At 40.6% G+C, this 20,445-nt stretch overlaps 1 protein-coding gene across 2 annotated transcripts in view; it reads right to left on the bottom strand.

Moving 5' to 3' along the window:
* The window catches only part of myot (myotilin), a 36,774-nt gene extending 17,455 nt beyond the window's left edge, over positions 1 to 19,319 (bottom strand). Inside the window, exons 1-8 of one of the 2 annotated variants that reach the window (XM_083905978.1) lie at positions 19,155 to 19,319; positions 11,349 to 11,401; positions 11,027 to 11,216; positions 10,848 to 10,910; positions 10,587 to 10,728; positions 10,288 to 10,311; positions 9,362 to 9,481; positions 7,265 to 7,466 (exon numbers count right to left, since the gene is read on the bottom strand). In XM_083905978.1, the coding sequence (XP_083762104.1) occupies positions 7,265 to 7,466; positions 9,362 to 9,481; positions 10,288 to 10,311; positions 10,587 to 10,728; positions 10,848 to 10,910; positions 11,027 to 11,216; positions 11,349 to 11,356 (749 nt within the window). In that variant the 5' untranslated portion in view covers positions 11,357 to 11,401; positions 19,155 to 19,319. The remainder of the gene's footprint in view (positions 1 to 7,264; positions 7,467 to 9,361; positions 9,482 to 10,287; positions 10,312 to 10,586; positions 10,729 to 10,847; positions 10,911 to 11,026; positions 11,217 to 11,348; positions 11,402 to 19,154) is intronic. The other variant, XM_083905979.1, reaches the window with a different exon arrangement.
* Positions 19,320 to 20,445: the final 1,126 nt, after the last annotated feature.

Below are 20,445 nucleotides of genomic sequence, written 5' to 3'. Positions count from 1 at the left end.
TAAACCAACGCAAAATATAGATGATGTGTTCCAGTATGGCTGCTGCCATGGCAGCAGTGAGACTGTCTAATGAGAGTAACAGATCCCATTTCCGCCTACGCAGTAGTTTTGTTCCTGTGATACCAAGTCTGCCTGGCCCTCCTCTACTAGGAAAGAATTTTGATTCCATGGTGACCACGTAGTCTGAGATACACGCGACTATAATGACATACTCTCTCTCACACAATCAATTATGTAATTGTTCACTGCATTTTTTCTTCATGTCCGATAAGGGCACAGGAGAATGTTCAGTGGCCAGCAACATCTGACCTGCTCTCTGAAAGCTCAGCTGCTTTCAGACACTGAGCTCCACAGATTCTCTGGAGATCGTCCAGAGGGGCCGTATGTGTGAATGCAAATGTTTGTGCAGAGATTCTGTGGAGATTCTCCTGCAATCTCCGAGCGAGCTCATGTGCAGCAGGAAAAACCTAGACTTCTTGACTTCTTCCTTGACTGAGCGAGTGTCCTGCCTCCTGTATGATAAAGCCAGGTGCCACCTACTGAATGAAAGCCCATTTAAACAGCAGACAAACAAATTATCTGAAAGTTTTAGATTAAAAAACCCAAAGCGTAGAATTTATTAAAAGGAAGTCAAACAGGTCAACCAGAGCAGACTTCAAATGGAATTGCACTGAGGAAAAGTGCATTTGGAAAACTGTACTTTCCTTTCCAGTATCTCAAACCTGGAACACAATACCAAGTGCAAAACGTGAACTGTCAACTCTAAACTCACTTAAACTACACTTCACTACACTTAAAAACATGGTTACTGGAAAATCAAAGCTGCTATCACAATGCTCTTTATTGGTGTTTTGTTTTATTTATCTAACATTCTTATTTATAAGGGACCATCAAATTATCAGTGACAGGGACAGACGATGAAAATTAACCTTTGGCTATATCTTGTATATTTACATTTTTAATTTTCATTGATATATGCTGCCCCTGCCCTAAATAAACAAACTTCAAACCCCCTCAGCTGGATAAATACAATTCACCCAGACCATCTCCAGCTGTGTTCAACATACCTGAAAGGAAAACTCTACAGAATTTCAGAACACAATTCTCCAGACAATCATGTTTGAAAACATCTCTCAGCACTGAACTCCTACTACCAAACGTTGTACGAGGATGAACTGTGCAAAGAATAATTTAGTAATTAATTAATCGGATAATCATTGCAGCCCTAAATGTCACCTTATTTACCACAGTCCACCGTCGTCTTTGACTGATGGTACATTTCAGAAGAAATTGAATTTTGAGTATAAACTCAGTCTTTCCTTTGTAGGGAGCCATCCTAAAAGTCTGAAGGAGCGTTATCGCAGGTCGTTTCTCCATGCAGCTGTTAGACTGTACAACAAGCACTGCTCGCAGTAGACCACACTACAACAGGTTATTCATTCCACATACAATATACTGTAATTTTACACCTTTTTAAGTGCAATATACACATACGTAGAATGTTCAAACTAGTATACTGTAAATATCAAGATAATACTTTATATAAACTGAAGTTGCAGTTCATTTATCAAACATTTGTCTGCTTTACCTACTAAAAATGCTATTAGGTGTTGCAGAAAAAACAGCTGTAACACTATAACATGACGTGTATATTTAGGAATTGGGTCATAATAGTTTGTCTTCCCCATATAGGGCTCTTGGTTGTTTACAAACACTGCGGATGCGCACGCAGCACGGGTGCAGAAGGACGGCACTCAGCGTTTAAGTAGCAGTGTTGTCGTGAAGTTAGTCGGCTCTCATGTACGAATTCAGACGGCAAAAAAAAGGGGAGATGTTACTACGGCAGCTTGTCGCCTAGTGTTAAAGCAAGTTATGCTTGGAAATTCACCTTGGTGAATGGGACACAGCTTGATGACACATAATATGCTTTAGGCGCCGGTGAGTGGATTAATGACGAGACGTAGTGGCTCTGTCTGCAGTGGCCCGATACCTGATCGACACTCTGAGTCTTTATTCCAAGGAGGATTTAAAGTCCGACTCTGGATGCTTACGAAAGTGAACGGTTACAGTATTAGGAACACAACATGTCCAGATTTTTACGGGCTGCTTCCTACAGCTCACTAAACTACCCTGGGAAGGTCGAGCAGAACAAGTACGGCGGACAACGTGAGTGTCTTTAAGAAGTTTAAGCGCTTGCTGCACCCGACATGCGCAGTAGAGAGAAGGTGACGCACACGTGACGTCGGCTGCCAAGGGGTCTATGAAGGGTTTGGGGTGCCAAGGGGTCTATGAATGATCTAAATGATGTAGATTTGACAAATCATTGCAAGGCTACGGGATACAATAACTATTTGCATCTCAGGGTAATCCAATGTGTGTGGTGTCATGAAGATTCAGTGTGGTTTGTAGGATAATGTGCAAGTAGTAAATAATAAATATAATAAAGTGCCAGTACTTCCCTTTACCATATGAGGCATATCTGTCAGTATTACTATTTCCACTAAGTAAATAAAAGATGCTGGAAGATCTTAGTGATGTTCAGAACACCGATTTATTTAAATATTAAATATACATAAAAACTGGATTTCTATTTCACATTTTGCTCACTTTTATATTTACATTGTCCTTAACATTTCCACAATGATTCGATTTTTAAATTCAAGAACACAGTCCATTTTATTTGATGTCCTGTTATTATGTTGTCCTCCAGGACACAAGTGTGACAAGAATTCAGTGAATATAAATAACGTATACTTTCTATAAGAAGTGAAAAATGTCATTGTTCATTCTTGTTTAACAATAAATATAAAAACTGTAGACACTAGAAACAAACATTAGACTCTTGCAAGACCCTGGGAAGTTATTATTCTAATGATGAATTGGACAAATAACAAACTACCGTCATCTCGTGACAAGTGCTGGTACTAAAAATATTGAAATGACCAGACCATGACCATGGTGTGCAACACAAACGTCTTGGTTTCTGTACCTCAGAGTTCACAAACTATGAGCAAAATCTCACGTGCTTTATGAGAGGACTCATCAACTGGTTCTTAACTGATCCCACACCAAACCTACCACCTAATTTCTGTACGTTCACAAACATATCTATACAGGATTTATCATGTCGATGGGAATCTTTCAAAGTTAGTTGTATTGTGTGACCAGGATGAGCTCAGTGATCTTAATTGAACATTATCCTCAACATACCTGCACAGAACTTTCTTTTCACTATAACAGACAGCATATGCATCTGCTCATGATTGGCTCCAGGCAACTATCACAGACACAATGTTCACATTCTGCAGTAAAAAAAAACAAGCTCATCCAGCAACACCATACACTATGTGCTGTGGCAGCTTTAAATGCTACTATGTGAAAGTCAAGCGTGTGTGAATTATTACAGTGATGGCATGCGGCTCGCTGTGTTTGTGTGATTAAGTGGGCAAAGCTATATTCGTCTTGGAATTCGGACATCGGCCGGCAGGTGCAGACGCTAAACTGGTGATCCAACCCTTCTAAAACGCACATGCACATGCACACGACCTGCATGGCATCATGGGTAGCAGCAAACTAAGCTCTGACCGGCAACAACAGGGGGATGACAATATGGATGGTTATTATAAAATCTGATAAATGTTTGGAAAATAAAAGTGTCTTTGTTCACTGAGATTATTCATAGTAGGGAAGGATGAAATGCATTTTTTTTTTAAATTATGAATGAGCCTCATAATCACCAGAGGGGCCCAAATAGTGTGTGAAAACAGTGAATTCTTAAAAAAAAAAAGTAAATATTAAAGAAATCTAGATATTTTTTGAAAGATTTAGATATCTGAATAGTGTTGAGCTGAAGTTATTTACTTTCATTTTGGAGTTGAAGATTGCTCATTTAGTGGACATCTCTTCTAAGTTTTAAAAAGCAAAGTCATTAAACCTTTTTCATTTATTCCTTAATAAACTGAATTTATTCTAATGACAGTTGTGAAGATGAAGCATCTCACCACTGTGTTACAGGATGACTACCAGGACAACAAGGGAGATGAATGAGGAGAAGACAACTGTGTACGAGGACAAAGGAATTCTAATAAATGAACTAGAAAGACTGGCTTTAAGGTGCCATATGTAAATATGTGGCCAAAAATGGTTACTACATTCAAATTCAAAATACCGAGGTCTTTTAGGTTTTGTTTTCTGACGTAACTTGCAACCCTTGGTTGCTCGGCAGCTAAGACTCTACTGACTGCAATGATTGGTAGACAACTGTAGGTGGGGCCACATGCCAAAACATGATATCAAAACATAAACATGATTTACAGTCTGCAAATCATTTTTTTTAATCCAAATATTTTGGCTGTACTGTTGTTGTTGGTGAGTTCAGTTTGTTATATGAACATTATTCCTGAGTCTCTGTGACATATTAGGAGGATTTTATGACCAGTTGCTTTAGATTTATTACATAATGCACCTTTAAAACGACATTCTAAAATCATTCTTAGATGTACGAAGTTATACAATATCAAGAAGCAAAGGTGCTCAGCACTGACACAGCTGAAAACACTCTTTACCTGGTCATAGAAAGCAGATTGGTGAATGAACAAACAGGTTACATCGGCACGAAATCTACACAAAATCAAGTTCCTGTCCCTCCTAAAAACAACTCTCACCAAACAATGAAATATCCAGATAAACTTCAAGTTGGTCGGAGAACCTCAACATGACCTTAAAAGCCAGACTGCTGCCAAAGGTTTTAAGAACAACTGTTGTTGTGAGGAGAGACAGACTGGGAGGAGGGGGGAGGGGGGTTCTCTGAAGGACACAGACGCCATGTCTGCAGTTCACATTACATGAGATCATGGTCCTGGACTCACTGACAGAGTGGACACATTACCACCAGACATATTTTACATCAGGCACCCACTGGTTTTTCCATATGAACCAAAGTATTGAGGCAAAATTGAGGTCATGAAGAATCGAACGCATCATTGTAGCAGATTACATCAAACTCCATTCACATGAATACAAGCATCAGAGAAATCAGACAAATAATAAACCCCTTTTTTATAAAAAAGTAACATGACTGCCAAAGACACACAACACAACTGTGTGTGTGTGTCATGTAGCAAACAGCAAACTAAGAATCACAATAGACACATTTCTGTTTCCGACCAAAGTAGAACTATCAGTGTGCTAAATACCCATTAACAATCGGGGGGTTCCCATCTCCCATTTGTTGCACAAAACTGTTTCACCAATAGGTGCCACGCTGCAGTATTGGCTATTTTCCTGTCAGATGTGGGCTTTTTCCACAGTGCCATTTGTAAAGCAAATAATTGAAACATTAAAAATACACAATTAGACATAAAATAATTGACATTTTGTCTGGTTGAAAAGGATAAGAAAGCATGCAAAGTGTATTATGTATGTAGATCTTACATGTAAAACTGAAATTACAAAAATCTATCTACACCTTGTGTCAACTTAGTTTGGACCGGTAGTCTTTACATGTCGAGGAAAAGACGAGCGACACGAGAACTAAATGACGAGCAGGTTGTTTGAAACAGAACCAGGCAGATGGCACAAACCCCCAAAATAGATTAAAGTCCACTTTCCAAGTGCTCTAAACATAGTTTGGCCTTTTAAGGACGACAGAGCATATTGAGTTTCCATGATATAAACAAGGAAGAAAAAGTTCAAATATTAACGTCAAAGTAAAGACCAAATGTAGAGGCAGTGGACGTGAGGCAGTTCCCCGCAGGTCGGAGACAAATAACGGTCAACTGTGGAGACACCCGAGGGATAAAGCGCTCTTACCTCACAGGACACCGCTGTCCTCACACTTCTCCACCACAGCCTCTCACCGAAGCTGCACTTTCCCTGCTGCTCCAAGCGAACATGAACTCAGCACGGCGGCGGGAGCGAGGAGTCCGTGCCACAGGTGACAGGCAGCTCGCGCGCGCCCGTCCGGAGAATACCAGGACGCGTGTGCGCGCAGGGGCACAGCTCATTTGCTCATCATCATCACAGCTACTAACGATTACAGAGTTTTGCTCACCCACGTTTTCTCCCACGCTCTCTGTATTTGTATGTATTTTTATTTTAACAAGAATAAAGAAAAAAAGAACGTTTATATGCCATTAACTATTACAATAGTACAGCAGCGACCTCGTCTGGATATAGAGAAGTACTACAGGTCCTACGTTCCTTGAAGTTTTCCTCAAGGAAATACCACCACATCCAAATAATACAAATGACGTGTAACTGAATGAATAAATGAATGAATTAAAACATTATTCCATAAACTAAATATAACAATCATAAAATTATATAAATAATGAAAACTAAATGTAATCATATATTAGATTAGGGCCACAGATTGATGCAATGGTGTGTGTGTGTGTGTGTGTGTGTGTGTGTGTGTGTGTGTGTGTGTGTGTGTGTGTGTGTGTGTTCTTGTACTTGCGGCATACTGAGGACCAGTGAGGGTTTTTAACCAACAAAGTGAGGTCATTTTTACGGAGTAAGGACATTTTGGCCGGTCCTCACTTTGTTTTCATGGAAATCACTTTTTGGAAGAAAAAAAATCAAATTTTGGACACAATAGTATAGTATGACTTTTTTGCCGCCATGTTATAATTATTACTCTCGTACACGATATTGTAATGTGAGATGTATTAACACAAGCTGGTTAATATGTTCCAATTATGTTATACATGTGTCCTTGACATATAACACTGTTTTGATTGTGTGTTTTATACCGCGGATGGGCTCTACATCGGACAATATTTACATCTATTACAGTTGCTTGTGATACATTGTCATGATGCGGTCTGAGGCGCCCCCGTGTGGCCAATAGAGAATATTATTTCCATTCATCTTTCTCACTGTATTTCATGTATACCTTAGTACCATTTGTGTGCTTAGTTCACAGTTCACTATTACCTATAATGTACTAATACATTATTGCTCCTTTATTTATATACTCCAGGAAACCACATAACAACACATCCTGTACACTGTTCCTATTTGTGGGCAATAAAGAAGATTAAAATAAATGTGATTTAGTGAGATTTGAAAAGAGGAAGTCTCTTTATTCATGTTCAGGTTTTGCTCCTGGGTCTGGATTGAAAAAAATAGCACCACAGTGATGATCACAGGTTTAAATAATGGTTTGATTTGTGTGGCATAATGAGGTATTTAACACAAGGCCAGTGTTATGTAATGTTTATAGATATTTACATGTGTGTGTGAGTCATCGTGTACTCACTCTGCAGCAGGGATATCAGCAGGGAGAGGACTGTCGGGCCACTCAGGAGGGGGCAGGTGCATGGAGTCGGGCAGCGGAGGCGGGAAATTATTGCTGCTCTGTCTGGTGAAAGTGTCCTGTTGGAACATGGACTCATCTTCTTGTTTGACAGAAACACTTTCCTGCTGATGAATGGCCTCAATCTCCAGCTGCTCCTCCAGGTCTGCACAGAGAAGAAGTTTGAGATGAGCCACCTCTAATGAAAGAGACTCAGCATTATCTCTGCTGTAAATCATAAAAGCAACACTCTGCATGAGCTACATGTAAAGCTGCAGACACAAAATACAAAAATCCAACTTTGACTCCAGACTTGAGGCTCTCGTGCTTTTCCAGATAGTTTGAGGATCTCTCATGGATCTTTAAAAAAGCTTCATTGATACATTTTTCACATATCTCCAGTGCAGACCTTTGTTTTACTTCTCTTCTGGTTGAGATGTTTTTGAGAAGTGTATTGAGAACCTTTGGCTCGCTGAGTAATTCTTCTGGCAACTTGTGTGTTGAAGGGCTATGAGCTTAGTTATGGGATGGATGGCTCAACAGACCAAAACACAAACTCAAAACATAAACACAACTCATGAGCCATAAAATAAAAGTATAATTCTGAATATTCAGGCTGTACCATAGTTATCAGTGAAGCCAGTATTTCAATTCAACACGATTCCTTAATCTTTGATGCAGAGCTGACCCGAGCCACAAGCCAACTAAATGGCTGTGTGGGGGACCCTGATCACCAAGGGGCTCCACTGGAGTGTGTGGAGAAGAAACACATTATGGACATATTCAGATATACAGTATTAAGATATGAGCTCATATTATTTGCTTTTATTTTGGAGTTGAACATTTGCTCATTTTGTGCACATTTGCACATGTTCTAAGTTTTGAAAATCAAAGGCATTAAACTGGTTTACTTCCAATTCAGTATCACCACACAAAGGCCGTGTTTATAGACTACAGAGCAAATCAGATTTGTAAGCATATCCAATCATAATCTGATCTTCCGGACCAACGGTTGACATTATATATGATCAGATCCCATGTGTGTGTTCAAATTGACATGCTCTAATCTAGTCTTCTTTTACTTGTTTCTATAGTTACAGGCATGAACAACAGAAGCGAGCTACAATCTGGATATTCTTAAAAATATTATTTGGACTGCAGTCTTAACAAGGCCTTAATGATTTGCTTTGGATACCAAATTGCAAATTAATACCAGGCCACTTTTATGCTTTTACTGCAGGCCTGACACTGGTTTGGCTAAATTAAATAAAATAAAATAAAATAAAATAATTATAATTAATGCATAGCGTTCCATTTGTATCAATAGGAGCACCGGCTGCTCCAAGGTGATGGCCCCAAATCAAATTTAACCTAGAGCCCCATAAAGGCTCTGATGACTTATGATTGGTGATTTTATGACTTAAAGGGACTTTATGTGAGGTTTGCAACTAGAATTTAAAACATAACTAAACTTCATATTAAAAGATATTTTGCCAAATATTTTGAGGAAGGTAGTAGGCCCTTCAAGTTCAAGAGTTCAGTGTTATCAAAAATCTTCTTTCATTATGGCGTGCTTGCTACAGCATAGTGTTGCTTTAAGTTCAACAAGTCCATCCATCCATTATCTACTGCTTTATCCTCCACCAGGGGGTCGCGGGGGGTGCTGTGCCTATCTCAGCTGACATTGGGCAATAGGTGGGGTACACCCTGCACAGTTCGCCAGTCCATCACAGGGCCACATATAGAGACAAACAACCATTCACTCTCACTCTCACACCTATGGTCAATTTAGAGTGTCCAATTCACCCTAATCCCCATATCGCATGTTTTTGGACTGTGGAAGGAAGCCGGAGAACCCGGAGAAAACCCACACACACACGGGGAGAACATGCAAACTCCTTGCAGAAAGGCCCTTGTTCCGAAGTTGTTCCAAACAGGGCTCGACCCAGGAACCCGGGTCTTCTTGCTGCAAAGGCAAGAGTGCTAACCACTACACCAACCGTGGGCCCCGTTCAACAAGTCAATGAGTAATATTCAAATAACTGTGGTGGTCGTCCTCACCATTGTAAACCTCCAGTATGGCGGAGCAGGAGACGGATCCAAAGGGGTTGAGAGCCATACATTTAAACAGACCTGAGTCTTCAGGAAAAGCCTCAGTGATCACCAGTGTACACAATTCCTCTGCAGAGATCAACACACCAGCATTAATTTACACACCGACACTGACTATACAGACCCACTGGAGGCAGATACAGATACATCTAATGAAATAAATGATAACATATTCTGATCCTTATTCCTTGAATCTCACTCGTTTCCACATTGGGACACTAACATTCTAACTATCAGTGTCCTTTAGGACATTAATATCAAACTGTTGCTGCAAAAAAGGCTTTTTATTATAAGTGGTTCATCTTCTATTTGGTTAATTGAAGCAATATCAAACAAAAATAGTCATGGCCTTAATTTGGATGTGCAGGTTGTGGTAGTAAAGGTAAAATATGGTACAAAAGGTATGTAAATGCCACGAAGGGATGAGCAGTATTTCATAAAATAAAATAAAGGGCGGCAATAACAGTGGTAATAGTGTGGTACCAAGGAGATAATGTTGCAATAATACTGTGTTATTTTGCAAAGTAATATTCAGGTAATAGTTTCATATAGTGAACCACAATAGGCTACAACCAGCAAAACATGAAAACTGTTGTGAATCATACTTGATAATGACCATATTATATTTTATAATGACCATATTATATATTTTATAATGAGAATATTATATAAGAAGTTGAAACTCATCCTCACTTAATTCTTTTCCATTGTTATTATCAAACTATTACTTGGCGATTGCCATACAATTACGAGGGTATTATCATAATACCTATTACAGAATGTTTAACATACTATCACCCTATAATTACTGTACTGTAATAAAAATAAATGCTTTATATGTTAAAACCAGCAGTATAAAAGTATTATGACTTTACCTGGCACTGATGCAGAACTGGCCTCTGGGAAAACAAAGACAACAAAGGAAAGTTATTTCTTCCAGACATTAACATCTATAAATGTTATGAAGATATGAAATTGTGAACAACAGGAAAGTGTAGTGCTATGAATATAAGATGAATGAGTTTGACTTTTATCAACTCAAATGTGATGATGATTTTGTTTTCTGTTAACTTAGAAGGTCAGTGTGTTAACTCAAGAATCATTCATTCATACTGTTTGCAACTTTAGCACGATGAGATTCATCACTCTGAATCTGACATCATGACAAACGTACTCTTACGCAAGATCCTAAAATCATCAGAGTCCAGTATTTTGTCGTCCTCTCTGTACCACATGACCTGCAGGGGCGGAGTTCCTCTGAGTCTGCACTCCAGCACCACAAGCTGACCCTTCACTGTGGACATGTCATGGAGACACTAGACCGTGATGAGGATAATGATGATGGTGTTTGAACATGTGAACAGATAAAGATACAGATTATTTATCCATGATTCTGCTCTGACCAAATTAAAAAATAGTGTAAAGTCTCTTTTACCTTGACAAACGTAGGAGCCACTCCGTTTCCTGAATACTGCTGATTGTAGTTTGGACTCTGAGTCTAAACGCATAAAAAAACATTATTTCATTTCATTTAAATGACATTTATTTCTACACAATGTGAACGAACATGTTGATTAAAATGAGCTGCTGCATCATGACAGGAACTGTGTGTACCCTCTGAGGACTGACACACAGCGGCTGCACCAGGCTGGAGTGTCTCTGAGCGAGGAGGTTGGAGGAAGAGGAGGACGAAGAGGAGCGGGAGAAGAGCTCGCGAGAGGAAGAAGATGCAGAGGAGGAAGAGGTGGATGAGGAGGAGATGGTCAGAGACATGGTGCTGGTCTTCTTCTGCACCCTCTGGATGCTACACACACACACACACACACACAGTCAAATGATTATATCAGCTGATGTTTTTGCTTTATCACATGGGTCACCTGGTCTTACTGGTTAAGATTTGAACTGTGGTTAGGTCAAGGTTAGGGTTTGGACTTACTGTGCCATGTTTCAGGCTCTCCAGGAGGCAGTGACAGAGGTTTGTTTTACTCTCTACAAAGACAGAAGCAGAGTGTCATTCATCTTACACCCGCAGCAGGAATTGTGGGTAACATTTTGATTTCATGCATAGCCAGCGAGATCCTTCCTAGGATACATTTTACTGCAGATGGGTCAGAACTAGAACAGCAGCACTCATTCACTCACTCACTCACTAACTCATATTCTACTGCTCTGCGTAGGAGTCGCTGGTGCCAATCTCAGCCAATATACAGTGAAAGGTAAAGGTGGGGTACACCCTGGACAGATCGCCAGTCCATCAAAAGGCCACATAGACAGACAACCATACACTCTCACACTCACACCTACATGTAGTTTAGAGTGTCCATGGTTTTAGACATGTGGGTGGAAACCAGAGAACACAGAGAACATGCAAACAACAACATACTCAACTGAAACCAATAATATGAACTCACATGGACACTGGGGAGCACGGAGACAGATGTTGCAACATGTGACACCGGTGAGACAAACATGACACAGGTGAATCACATCAGGGCGAGGCAGACAATCAACAGGGAAGAGAGGACAGGAAGTCAAATTTAACAATGTACACACACACACACACACACACACGAGGAATTACAAAATAAAACAGGAAACCAGAAATATAACTGAAAAACTAAGAAAAAGAAAACAGATCAGAATAAACAAAGAAAAACAAAAAGCATCTGGATACATGCAGGAGTCATGACACTCACAAGTGAAAATATAATCTTTTTTTAAGTTTTATGGAGAAGAAATAAACAATGTATTTTCCAGTTCAGGTCAGCACGCATAACACCACACCTACAACAGTATGTTGAGTTACTGAGTTATTACAGGACTCTAACAGTTGATTTGTTGACAGTTTTTCAGCTGTGTATTGAGCATGTGTTAACTGCTGATACTGTGGATCAGGATCTGGAGGCTGGAGGATGACTGGCTGCAGCAATTTTAAGTCTGAAATATGATGGGCATCAAAAGCTGCCTCAAAATGTGTAGTGGGTTTTTAAGAACTAGAAACTGGGTTCATTTAAACATCAACATGCACCGGCAAAAACACAAACCATCACTTCTCCATCGTTAAAGGTAACAGTAAATTGAATGCGTGTGGAGAATTTCACCATGACAAAGCTCTGCTGCCTCCTCTGGTCCTGACCTGCACTGAGCCCAGAGAAGGAGCTGACAGAGGAGGCCAAGGTTCAGGTTTCCAGGCTAAATTAAACTCTGTTGCCTCCTGAGCACAACAGTGACTCACTGAGCAGTGACCAAACCTTACTGACTCCACTAGTAACACACACAAACAGAGAGGATTCACTGCAGCTGCTGGTTCAACGCTTGAAACGTGGGTTTTCATGTCTGTTTGTCTGTGGCAGCTTGTACAGCAGCATCACTATCATCAACCTAAACACTGGCTTATTTCGTTTAAGCTGTGTCAGGATCCCAGCTATAATAAAAAAAAAAAAAATAGCCAAAACCACAGCAGCATATATATCATATCCACATCCACTCTTCCCCTCAGATAATCTCTACTGACAGCTTTGTCTGTATGTATGAACCTCGGCTGAAGCGTGACGTTTATACGACAACAGCTGCTGCAGATTCCTTCACATCAATTGTCTGTGTTACATAACCAAAGGATTTACAGCAGCAACAGCGGGCAGCTTTCACACAGCACAACCTATCTGTTACTTGGCAAACAATGCTGTGCGTGTATGAAGACGTACGGGAAGTGGAAATATAAAAGCACACGCGTTTGTGCAGCTGTGTTGTCCGAAAAACCTTAAAGCAACCATGCAGGATTTATTACCCTAATTCAACAGCGTAGGAGAGAGTCATTGTGATGATTAAATGTCTTGTTGCAGGGAGATTGGGGGCTGTCTCTACTGCCCCCTACTGTCTGTTAGCAGAAAACCAGTCTTGCAAGATCAGTCCTCGGAATCAGGAGATCTTGCGAAATCTCGGTTCGTGCAACAAACATGAATTGTTTCACAGCACTACACACAAACCCCAGTTCATCATGTAAAACCGTCAATTATGTGAACACTGACTATTATTTCTAGTAAATTAAGTACAAATGGAAGCAACTGCAAATCAATGAACTGATGATCCATCACATACAGCGTTTAATGCCAGAGGAACCGTTAGGCAGTCACATACTTAGGATATAATACAATTAATAATTCTTTTATTGTCATTTTCTTCTTTCAAAGTGAACACCTCTTATTTTCTTATCTTTGGATCCACATAATTATTATGATATAATTATGTACCATTTATGCCAGGCAGGTTTTCTCAAGCATGAACTACATGCAAACCTACATAATTTTGTGATTTATTTCAAAATAGTTTTGGCTTTAAACAGCAATGCAACAGTTTTCTTTTTGTAGTTCTTCATGCAACAAACTGTCATTATTTTCAGATAGTGCATCTGTAAAAAAGCAGCTTTTATGTGATATTATCTTAATTTTATGGGTCAAATGGTTTTGCGGCTCCAGATTAATTTTATTTGGGTGGAGAGGGGACAACAATGGCTCTTTTCATAGTAAAGGTTTCAGACAGAACCATGATTTTATACATAAAAATGTAATATTTTTAAAATGTCACAAAAGTAAAAAGGTCTTGTAGTGTCTGTTGTGTTTGCAATTCATTCTGGTTTGCAACCACTAGGTGTCGCTGTGTTATTGTGTAGACTGAAAACGGAAGTAGAGAAAGAAGCAACTGCTTATGAAGGATCTTGAACTACTGCCATGTATTCTGACTGCTCCGGTTTTAATTTTACATCACATAAAATAAACCTTCCTGCTGTTTTTTCGAGGCACATAAGTGCTTATTTTAAGTGAGATTTTACTAACGGTGAAAAGAGTTTTGCCAAGTGAAAACTCCGTTGAGACAAGAGGAAAATGGCTATGGCATTTTCTCCACTTCGACGAAAACGAAGAAGGTTTTCAGGCCTATTTGGAAAGGTTGGCTTCATCGCAAATGGCCTGACTTACGGGGATGATAAGTCAAAAGCCGTGTTCCTGACAGTTGTGGGAAGAAAGAATCACACTTTGCTGATGGACTTGTGTGCAACGTTAAAACTGTCCGAGCTCAAGTTGGCGGAGCTTATTGAGTTATTGCGGACACATTTTGTGCCAAAGACGAAGTTTATTGCAGAAAGATACAAGTTTAACTCCAGAAACCAGAGAGAAGATGAGTCCATAAGTGACTATATGGCTTGTTTAAGGAGGCTAGCGGCTACTTGCAAGTTTGGGACATTTCTCGATGATGCGTTCAGAGAGCTCCGCGACCACATGTTGAATGCCGCCAATACTAACGGACTTGACGCTGGCTGAAGCTTATGAGATTGGACTGGCACATGAAGTGACAAAACAGAATGCACAACAGTGGTCACACAAGTCAGTCAGAGCTAATGCTATTTCCAAGACGCCAGCGTCCAAAAAGAGAAGAGAACACGAAGCCGTACGTGTTACAGATGCTCTGGCTGCGGACATGTGCCCGAAGAATGCCGTTTTAAAGAGGCGGAATGCCGGGCATGTAAGAAGAAAGGACACATCGCCAAGGCTTGTCGATCCCGACCAGAAGGGAGAAAAGAAAGGCAGACCAAATGGACCAAGCATCTGGATGCTACAGCCCAGGCAGATATTAGCGACCGGGATAAAGTCCATGAAACACCAGAGTGAGAGAGCAGCCCTCATGGGGTCGTACCTATGTTCCCCCGGGTCCTATGTTCCCCGTTTTTCCCAAAAAAGCTTCCACTTTGTATGTTCCCCGGTCACATACAAAGTGGGGAACATAGGACCCGGGGAACATAGATACGGTCCCCTGAGGAACCCAAGTCTTTGATGGAACTTGTGTGCATGTTCAAACATTTATGATAAATCTGAATACTATAATAAAATGGACACTCAATACAATGCAAGCAGAAATCCACAGTGCACAAATCTAAACTATTTTAACGTTGCTGTGGGAAAGAGACGAGCATCCAATAAAATGTGATGGATTACCGTAGATCAGTAGTCTCAGACACGCGGACGATATTTTGTGGCCCCCCACTTGATATCAAAGTTTAAAGTTTAAGTGCGGCCCGCAGTGACGATGAGGAAGAACAGCGCAAGAGGGAGAGAAAAAAAGATGCAGACTGTAGCAGCTGCTGATTCAAAACAGCAGTTGTGAGCACACACACACACACACACACACACTATACACATCTATATCACAACGTCTCAGCTGTTGTTACTATAGCAGCCTATATGTGATTCTGTTTTCGCTCAAACGTGCGTCCGCGCATCCTCAGCGGCTGCGCTGGCGCTGCAGTCTCTCCACCCGCAGGTGCCATGGAGAAGATATCAGTCAACACTTGCTGCAACCAGGATATAACCGCGGTGTTCAACAGAGTCAATGGCCCGTTAGTTGGGCAGTTGACACCACAACATTGCTGCAGGAAGACAAATTTAGTGTTACACAGTGTTATTGCTTTGCATAAACAGATACAGCAGTTACTAAATAGTGGCAGCATTTTCCCACCAAAACTTCATGTCATAGTGGAAACAAAGCTTATCAATTACCAGCATAAACATGGAAGAGGCTGTTTTTCTGTTGCCATCACATGGTGAAATTATTACAGCAAATTCAGCCAAACAATGTATATAAATTAAGGATATAATCTCCGGGTCATGAATGAAAGAAACTATGTTCAAGTGCCCAAAACCTGTGCTTGCATAACCATCAGTGTACGACTACGGACTGAAGTCTTCTGGTTAAAAGTGGGCCAAAAGTCTCTGATGGTCACAAAAATAAGTATGTTTGAATGGAAGTCAATCTACTTCTCACTTGATTTATGAGTCATCAATTTCCTGAGGAGTTAATGTTCTCAATCACTAGTTGCAGGTCGTCTACAATCGCACATGATGTCAATTTTGTAAATGATGTTTTCATTTGGAGCAAAATAGATGATAGAGCATGACACATGTGTCCAATGAGTCCAATAGGAGCCTGACTGCAGGTGCCAAGAACTTTAAAATGGGAAGACTGTGTCCATTGTTACATGAAGGCAAATCTATTGGTTGGCAAAAACAAGTCCATTAGATAGTCAGCCCATTTCTAACCAAATTTAAAACCTGTCTCAGTTATTAGTTTCAGATCTTCTTCAAAACACCATGATGTCCATTTAGTCAATTATGGTCCTATTCACTCATCTTTGAGCGGAAATCTCAGCTGACATAGGGTGAAAGGCAGGGGTACACCCTGGACAGGTCACCAGCCCATCACAGAGCCACATGGAGACAAACAACCTTCCACTGTCACACTCACGCCTACGGTCAATTTAGAGTGTCCTATTGGCCTAATACCCAAATTTGCATGTTTTTGGACCGGAAAAAAAACAACGCACACACGAGGAGAACATGCAAACTCCATGCAGAAAGGCCCTTAGTGTGCTCTTCAATTATGGTCCCATTTAGAGTAAAATGAACAACTAGAATGCATTTCCGGGGGAACTGCAGAGTGTGCTTGCTTGGGTGCATTTCACTAACGTGGTAGTGGAATTGGGTGTGTTGATGCTTCAGCTGAGAATTTCATAAATTTTCATTTTTTAGATCTTGTACTTCGTCATATTGGAGTCCCGAGTTAATGTACAAAGTTTGGTTTCGCTGTGTGAAAGCGTTCCTGATGACCTAACTTCCTGTTTGGCGGCTACGCCTCCGATTTTGTCTGGTTGTGACAGGCAAATGCTTCCGAAAATCAAAAATCATTCTGGTAACTTTGGTGAGGCTTGGTCCAATTGTCATGTACGTCAAGTTTTCGTGAAGATCGGACACAATTTGTGACCTGTGAAAGTTTAGTTTAGCTTTCTTTTCAATCCAATAATATTGGATTGAATAGAAAGCTAAACTAAACTTTCACAGGTTATGGCGGAAGAACGACAAGGATCAGCAACACTAGTAGTAGGTGTAGGTGAACTTGTAGTGGACAAGCTCTAAATCAAGCCCACTCCCACTTTGACAAATTCAATTTCTAGTGTTTCAAAAAAACAAGATGGCACTGACCAAAATCCTCGAACCAAGGGCTCAAAACAGGAGTATGTGTGATTTCAGTTTTAAGTATTGGATATGTGGTTGAGTGACCTGACTCAGAGATGGACACATGGTAAGTGAGAAATGTTGTATGACTGCCAAACATCTGTTTTTCTTTTATTGTTTTTCTACAAAAACAACAAAGTCATGGAGATTTACACAGCCCTATATTCCTGAAAAAATAGGAACTCGGTCAAAGAGCAGGTTTGCCATTTTTTGGCAAGTAGTTTAGATTAGAAGGATGACAGGGTTAGTTGAAACATAAACAGGTTTTGCCTGATGAAGGCATGATGGTTTGGCCAAATTGACTTGCCAACACCTGAGGTAGGAGACAGAACATATACATATACATATACATATACATATACATATACATATACATATACATATACATATACATATACAAATATATAGTAGCCAAGCTGAAAAAGGTGTTTAGTTTGTGATCCAACATGGATCACAAACCAACATAACTGCAGGTGATTTCAAGAGGAATCACTTGCATCATTCTCAGCTTGTTTCTCAGCTTTGGGCGACCAATTTAGCTCTGACATGGTCACCTGATCTCTCTCTGTCCACCAACCACAGAGCTGAGTGGCTGAACACAGCGTCACTCACTCACTCTCTCTCGCATATGCACAGCTTTGGCTGGTGTGTTTGATGTTGCCTCACCCCGAAGGCTTTATAACTGACACACTTTTTTTTACTTCAGCCCTTTAAAGCAAGCAAGCGGACGTAACAAACGTTTCATGCATATACATAGACGTATAGATAGGTAGATTGCCCCATCAGGCAATTAGCACCCTGTAGGAATACAATAATTAATTAACCAATCACATAGCAGCAACTTACACATGCAGACATGGTGAAGATGAGCTGTTAATGTTCAAAGAGGCCACCATGTTGGATCACAAACTAAACACATTTTTCTTCATCAGGCATAATGTGAATTTGCTACATAATGTTACTAGTGACTTTAAACCGCTCTTTGACCTATTTTCTTTTCAGGAATATAGGGCTGTGGATTATCTATGACCTTGCGGTTTTTGTAGAAAAACAATAAACAGATTTTTTAATTCATCCCCATACTGAGCCGGGTATTAATGCTGGCTCCAGGACCTGACCACTGTCATACATGCTTTGAAGGAAAGGTTCAGCTGAGGAAAAACTGCTGATCTCCTGGGAGTTCCGCAACAGGAACTCAAATAACCAAGCCGAACGAACAGCAGCAAAAGTTGCCACTTTATTAGGTAAAGTATGTGCCTTAATAAAGTGGCAGATGAGTGTCGATAGACAGACACAGACAGACAGACAGACATGGACACATGACACAGCATATATTTAGTTCCAGGCTGATCATCTGAGCTGTTCTGTGACTGTGAACCCCGTAGTATCAATAACATGCAGTATCAGGAATCTTGTAGCCCTCGACCAAGTGAATTACAGCGTTGGATTATCTGATAACAATCCAAACAATACAAAGTCACAGAGCTACTGTACGCATGCACTCTGACTCAGAATCCTTGCATGCTTGAATTTCCACTCTCGTTAAATGTTTGAATTCTGGATAAATGCAGTCAGAAGTTCAAATCTGGTGTCTAAACTGGATCTGACCAGTTCCTTCACAGCACCTATGCTGCTTTAATCTATGCTGTGAAGAACTTCAACAGAAATGTCCTCTTCCTTACCTGTCCGGCCTTCTCCAAAACAACAGCTGCAGCAAGTGTAATGATCCAACAGGAATGATCCAAATGCTAAACACAAAACTGTGACTGTGTGACCATGTGGCTGCCGGTCATGGCTTGGATGCTGGACGCTCCCTGCTCTGGGTGAGCTGACACACACATTTACACACAAACACACAGGCAGGCGCAAGAGAGTGTGTGTGTGTGTGTGTTTGGGGAAGTTGCGGTGGTGGAATGGGGTTAGCAGGGAATCTGAGGCTGCTGTAGGTGGTGGATGTGGGGGGTGGGTGGTTGAAGAGGCAAATTTAGAGCGGAGTAAAATATTGGTCAACAGTGACAAACGCATTGCCCAGCAAAGTCTGGAGTGAAAGCATGAAACAAAATGTATGAGAGGCCGTTTGAGAAATAATTCAGTCTTGCGCTCACAAACAGTACTATAGTCACATACATCAGTATCAGGGTGTAGCAGGGTGTATCTCCACCCTGATACACCTGTTGCTCCATGTGCGAATAGTATTTACTATTATACTCTCTCACAAACAGTACTATAGTCATGTACATTTACTATCATACTCTCTCACAAACACTACTATAGTCACATACATTTACTATCATACTCTCTCACAAACAGTACTATAGTCACGTACATTTACTATCATACTCTCTCACAAACACTACTATAGTCATGTACATTTACTATCATACTCTCTTTCACGCTATTATGGATGCAACAACATGATAGTGAATGTATGAGACAATGATATGCAGTGTATGCGAGTATAGGAGTGTGTGAGAGAGTTTGATTGAAACGGAAGTCAACTTGAATTTCCAGTTTCTAATTGGCTTATCAGGATGTCTCTCCAGCCGGATCTCAAGGACAATGTCCCGCCTCCTCTGGAACGCAGTTGATGAGGAAATGCGTCGGATCTTCACACCTGGAGCAACAGGTGTATCAGGGTGGAGATACACCCTGATACTGATGTATGTGACTATAGTATAGCGTTTGTGAGAGAGTATGATGTAACATGTGAGTGCAAGACTGAATTATTTCTCAAACGGCCTCTAATAAAAATGCTTTACCTGTCTCTGTGTTGGCGTGGGTTCACAGTTAATGTCAAATCCAGAGCTCGCTACATTTCAAACGATGAAAAGTTGGCTGGGGTGTCACAGATAAAGACTTCATGACCTGACTTCATCTGGGAGTGTGAGTATAGGGGCCAGGAAACCTGCAACTGGTGGAGTTTTCAGTGGAAACATGAGCCAATTGGAAAGAAGAGAGATTCAGAGAGGGGAC

Source organism: Microchirus variegatus (genome assembly GCF_963457635.1).
Source record: "Microchirus variegatus genome assembly, chromosome: 19".
In the NCBI taxonomy this organism is placed as follows: Eukaryota; Metazoa; Chordata; class Actinopteri; order Pleuronectiformes; family Soleidae; genus Microchirus; species Microchirus variegatus.
The sequence above is the reverse complement of the archived record's forward strand: the minus strand, read 5'-3'. Positions and strand labels throughout refer to the sequence as shown.